The following is a 4,569-nucleotide window of genomic DNA, read 5'->3' on the forward strand; positions in this document are numbered from 1 at the left end:
TTAGAGACAGCTTCTCGTTAGCAGTTAGCAAATTACTCTAATGGGTAACATTTTCCAAAGTTGATGGGTTACAGGTTTCATTGTCGTATGCTTCAAAGACTGAGTCGAACAGGATTATAAATCCAACTTCAGTTCCCATAATTTCACCATTAGTGACAGAACCCAATATTTGCTCAAACTTCAGCTCAAACGCTCCCTTTCTCTGAATTCTTTTTTTCCCAGACACCTGTGCAGGTGAGGTCAGCTGAAAAAAATATAAGAAATCAGTGAAATCAGGAGAAACTAAGGAACAGGAAAACTTAACATACTCATACCTTGTACAGATCTCATTGCCAGACATTTTTATCTGATCTTAAGTACAAAATAACCTTTGATACATGTGGAACAACCCGATGGGTTCAGCCAAGTCACCTGGCAAGTCAAGGAACCTGTGAAGAATCAGAAATATTATATTTTTTGCCATACCAGGGAACCAAGAGGATCATACCAGACTTCCCAGCATCGTGCCATATCCATGAGTTGCAGCCGGTAATCCCATTTCCTCTTGGCATTCAACAACACGCAAATTAAAATCCTGAGCTGTCACCTGCACAAAATGGTCGGCCTACCCCAGGAGTCAGCATTTCTGAGACTTAAAGACCTTTATGTCACTGATGCAATCCCGGTTGCCTATTGGCAAGCTAATTAACATCCATGAGATTAGTGTCAGTCTCCAGGAAATGGGAGAGAAATGCTTTCCAAAATCCTTATGGGAAATGCATTAGGAATTACATATGGGACGAAATACGGTGCGTCAAAGTGGAAACACTAAAAATAGGATAGCGCAAACATCTGCGGTATTGAGTGCGGAAATAATTAAATTGTCATTGCAGAAAGGTGTCTCATATCTGAGATAACCTTTCGGAGCCATATAAAAGGCCATTCAGCCCAGTCCTCCTCAGTCGCTCGCCTTCGCTTCCAGATACTTCCCCCTGTAGCTGAAGAGGGTAAGACCAATTTTACTATTTCTGTTCATGCTGAGAGAGAAGAAACCTCTGCTAGAGGTTTTTATGGACCTCCTGGGAGCTGGGACTTACCTAAATGCCTTCTCCTTGCACCCTTGCGGTACTCGGAGGCAGGCACGATTAGCAGCAGATGGAGGGATGGGGATCATAGAGTCATAGAATGGTTTAGGTTGGAAGGGAACTTAAAGATCATCTACTTCCAACACCTCCCACAAGACCAGGATCACTGGGGAAGGTCCAACGAGGGGACACGAAGGGATCCTTGGGTGACACCAGCTCCATGCTGTTCGACAAGGACGATGGGGTTTGGGATGGGTTCATGGGGCTCACGTATCGGCTTGCGGGGACATAGCTTCCAACAGCAATTGCCAGAGCAAGCCCTGCAGATTAGGCAGGATCAAGGGTGCATTCGGTGTGGATTAGGCAGGCAAAGAGAAAGAGACCAGCAGTTCACTGGGAAGTTCAAGAACAATATTATTAAAAAAAAAGAAAAGAGAGGAGGGAATATAAGAAGTGAATCTGAGGCTTCTCTCACCACGTTGATCTCTTGCTCTTGACAGCTTTGCCAATACTCCAGAAAGATGTGCTCCCGCGGGTCCTGCCATGACTATGACTCCTCCTGCCACGGATCCCGCTCCTCCTGCCACGGATCCCGCTCCTCCTGCCATGAATCCCGCTCCTCCTGCCATGGATCCCGCTCCTCCTGCCACGACTCGGGACCCTCCTGCCATTACACCATCCAGAGGCAGCCCGTGCAGAAGTACAGCTACGTGACGCCCTGCTGCCCCCCCGTGCAGCCCTATTGCCCCCCGGTGCAGCGCTACTGCCCCCCGGTGCAGCCCTGCTGTCCCCCCGTCCAGCGCTACTGCCCCCCGGTCCCCTACTGTCCCCAGTACACCAAGAACATCTGCAAGCTGCCGCCGACATGCCCCAAATACTAACAGCAGGATCCGGCCCCGGCACCTGGACCCACCGGCTCGCTCCTCACCCAAAGCCTTGAGCTTGTCTCCTCATGCATCGCTTCTCTGCGAAAAAATGCTTCTAACAGCATGGTATTAGAATGAAGCCTCTCTGTTCAAGGAGCTTTGAGCTTCTTTCTGCCAACGCAAGGCACGCTGTCCGCTGCAAATAGTTTCTTTCTTGCCCTGCTGCTTCATTCTCCAGCAAGACAATAAAAATTATATTTCAAGCCTACCTAACAGTTCTGGATGTTTTTAGTCACCGCTCCATCATATCTGCTTGTCTGGCGGCATCTTTTTTTTCCCTTGTGGTTTTAGAGCCATACTTTAATCACTGGTGGAAATAGCTAAAGTAGGAGGAACGCCAAGGAAACGTGAAAGTCAAGGAAAATGCCCGGGGCACCCACCAGTGATGCCAGGAGCACCGCGCCGCACACAGAGGGCTGTGAGAAACACGTCGGGTTAATTCCTGGTGAAACCAAATATTTGCCCTGAGCTCAGCAGATGCAATGGGGGGTTCGGAGTTACTGCCGGGGGCCCCCGGCCTGCACACTCCTGTTTTTACTCCAGACATGATCTTTAAAAGCCACTGGTATATTTGGAAACAAAACAAAGCAAATCCTGCAGGGTTTGGAACCTGCCTCGGAACACCCTCAATTAAACAATTTCTAGAGTGTAAAACGAGAGAAGGTTTCCCCAGCGTGATTCATCCTTCCCAGAGCAGACATGGGAAATAGGCTGGATGAGCCGAGCTCTGCAAGTACCCAGTAAATGACTAGTTGGTAAATAAGTAATTGGAATTAGTTATTTATGGGTTATGGAGAAAATTGTCCTTATAGAGGAACAGCCTGCTAAAAAGCAAAGTTGCAAACAGGATGCAGAGAGCAATTAATTACTCACCTACATCCAAGTTGTTGCCATTGCTAAGTGATGGCTCATTTTCACGCGACCCCTGGCAGCTACATTAAAAACTTTTCCTTACTCGTTCTTCACCTCTCTGCAGTTGGGTACTGAGTCAATAAGGCTTTCCGTCCTTAGGACAGGTTTTGTCTTCAAGTTCACTTTCCCTTACTGCCCGAGGCCTCCAACTTTCTACTCCATGACTAATCACTGCATATTTTATTTCCTCTTCATTTTCCAAGTCCAACGAAAGGCACAAAACCTCTGGAGTAGTTACACTTTCTTCTGTGCTCAAGCTTGAAGTTCCCGTTAACTTGAGGATGAGAAATGGCAGCAGTAATGGGGAAACAAGAACAAAGGTCATATTTTTTTTTTCTATTCTATTCCATTCCATGCTTTTGTCAGCCCTGGAGAGGTTTGACACATGGAACATTAAAGACCAAAGGCTCTATGAATGCTTTACCTCATTAGAATACTTTTTTTAATCAGAGAACATAGACATTTGGTAAGAGAAGTCGTCCTCTATACCTAACGCTGTAGACAGCTTAGAGGAACATTTCTGCTCTGCTGAGTGCATGTTAAATAACGTAAGAGTGAGTTTCCGCAACCAGGATAAACTCTGAGCAAAACCCTAAGGATTTAATGAGGAGGAATTTGCCTTAGCTGTTTCATGGTGAGGATTGCTTCACTGCATCCACAATTCCCAAATCCAAACAGAGCGGCGTCACCCTGGGCATCTTACGGAGCCTGCTAAGTTCATTCCCTCAATGCAAAATTTAATTGGGATATTTTCTTGGATCTAATTTGAATCTTTTCTTTTGTAAAACTCGTCTTGTAAAATCAGTTATGGGTCTTCCAGCTGCCTATGGATCGGTCTCATGTGACTTTAGACATCCCTGATGTTCACATCCAGCTCTAACAGCAGGAGGAGGTTTTTGACTCAGAGGTACAGTGGGTGCACCAGGTCCGTGCAAAGTCACACAGAAAACTGGCTCATTTTGACTATCATCTCTCGCTTTACCTCACTGCTAAGGATAGCCCACATTTCTAACATCAGCACTACCCGCCATTTCTCTGCAGGCTCAGAAATCCCCTCCTGACCATCTCCCAGGTTGCCATGAGCCTCCTTTATTGCTAGCTGAGATGCAGGTACTCAGCTGCTGTAAATCTCTATTGCTAATTAGATTATAATGGGTGGCAGTGACCTTGTCTAACCCGGTCATTAGCATGAGGCCAAACTCAATAGGAAATGAAGCCTATGTTTCAGCAGACAGGCACAATGACCTTGGAAAGAGCTTTCCCGGAGAAGTGGTGACTTCATGGTCCTTTGAATTCTTCATGCAAGACTGGGTAGCTTTCTAAAAAGTGGGATGTAGGCAAATAAAAACAGTAGCTGCCCAACAGAAACTGAGTGGAAACAGGTGCTTTATGTCACCCGAAGTCAAAGTGAAGGTTCACAATGACCTATCTAAAGGGGGCCTACAAGAAAGCCAGAGAGGGACTTCCTACAAGGGCATGTAGTGATAGGACAAGGGAGAGTGGCTTCAAAATGGAAGAAAGGAGATTTAGATTAGATATTAGGAAGAAATTGTTGCCTGTGAGGGCGGTGAGCCCCTGGCACAGGTTGCCCCGAGAAGCTGTGGCTGCCCCATCCCTGGAGGTGTTCAAGGCCAGGTTGGACAGGACTTGGAGCAACCTGGGCTGGT

At 46.7% G+C, this 4,569-nt stretch overlaps 1 protein-coding gene across 1 annotated transcript; it reads left to right on the top strand.

Annotated features, from left to right (window-relative positions):
* Window positions 1-1,585: 1,585 nt before the first annotated feature.
* LOC309682012 (uncharacterized protein) lies at window positions 1,586-1,945 on the top strand (the record flags this gene model as incomplete). Its single annotated transcript, XM_082496025.1, has 1 exon — window positions 1,586-1,945. One exon carries the CDS (start codon window positions 1,586-1,588, stop codon window positions 1,943-1,945), a length of 360 nt encoding a protein of 119 aa, XP_082352151.1.
* Window positions 1,946-4,569: the final 2,624 nt, after the last annotated feature.

This window comes from Vanellus vanellus (assembly GCF_965231255.1).
Source record: "Vanellus vanellus genome assembly, chromosome: 27".
NCBI lineage: Eukaryota > Metazoa > Chordata > Aves > Charadriiformes > Charadriidae > Vanellus > Vanellus vanellus.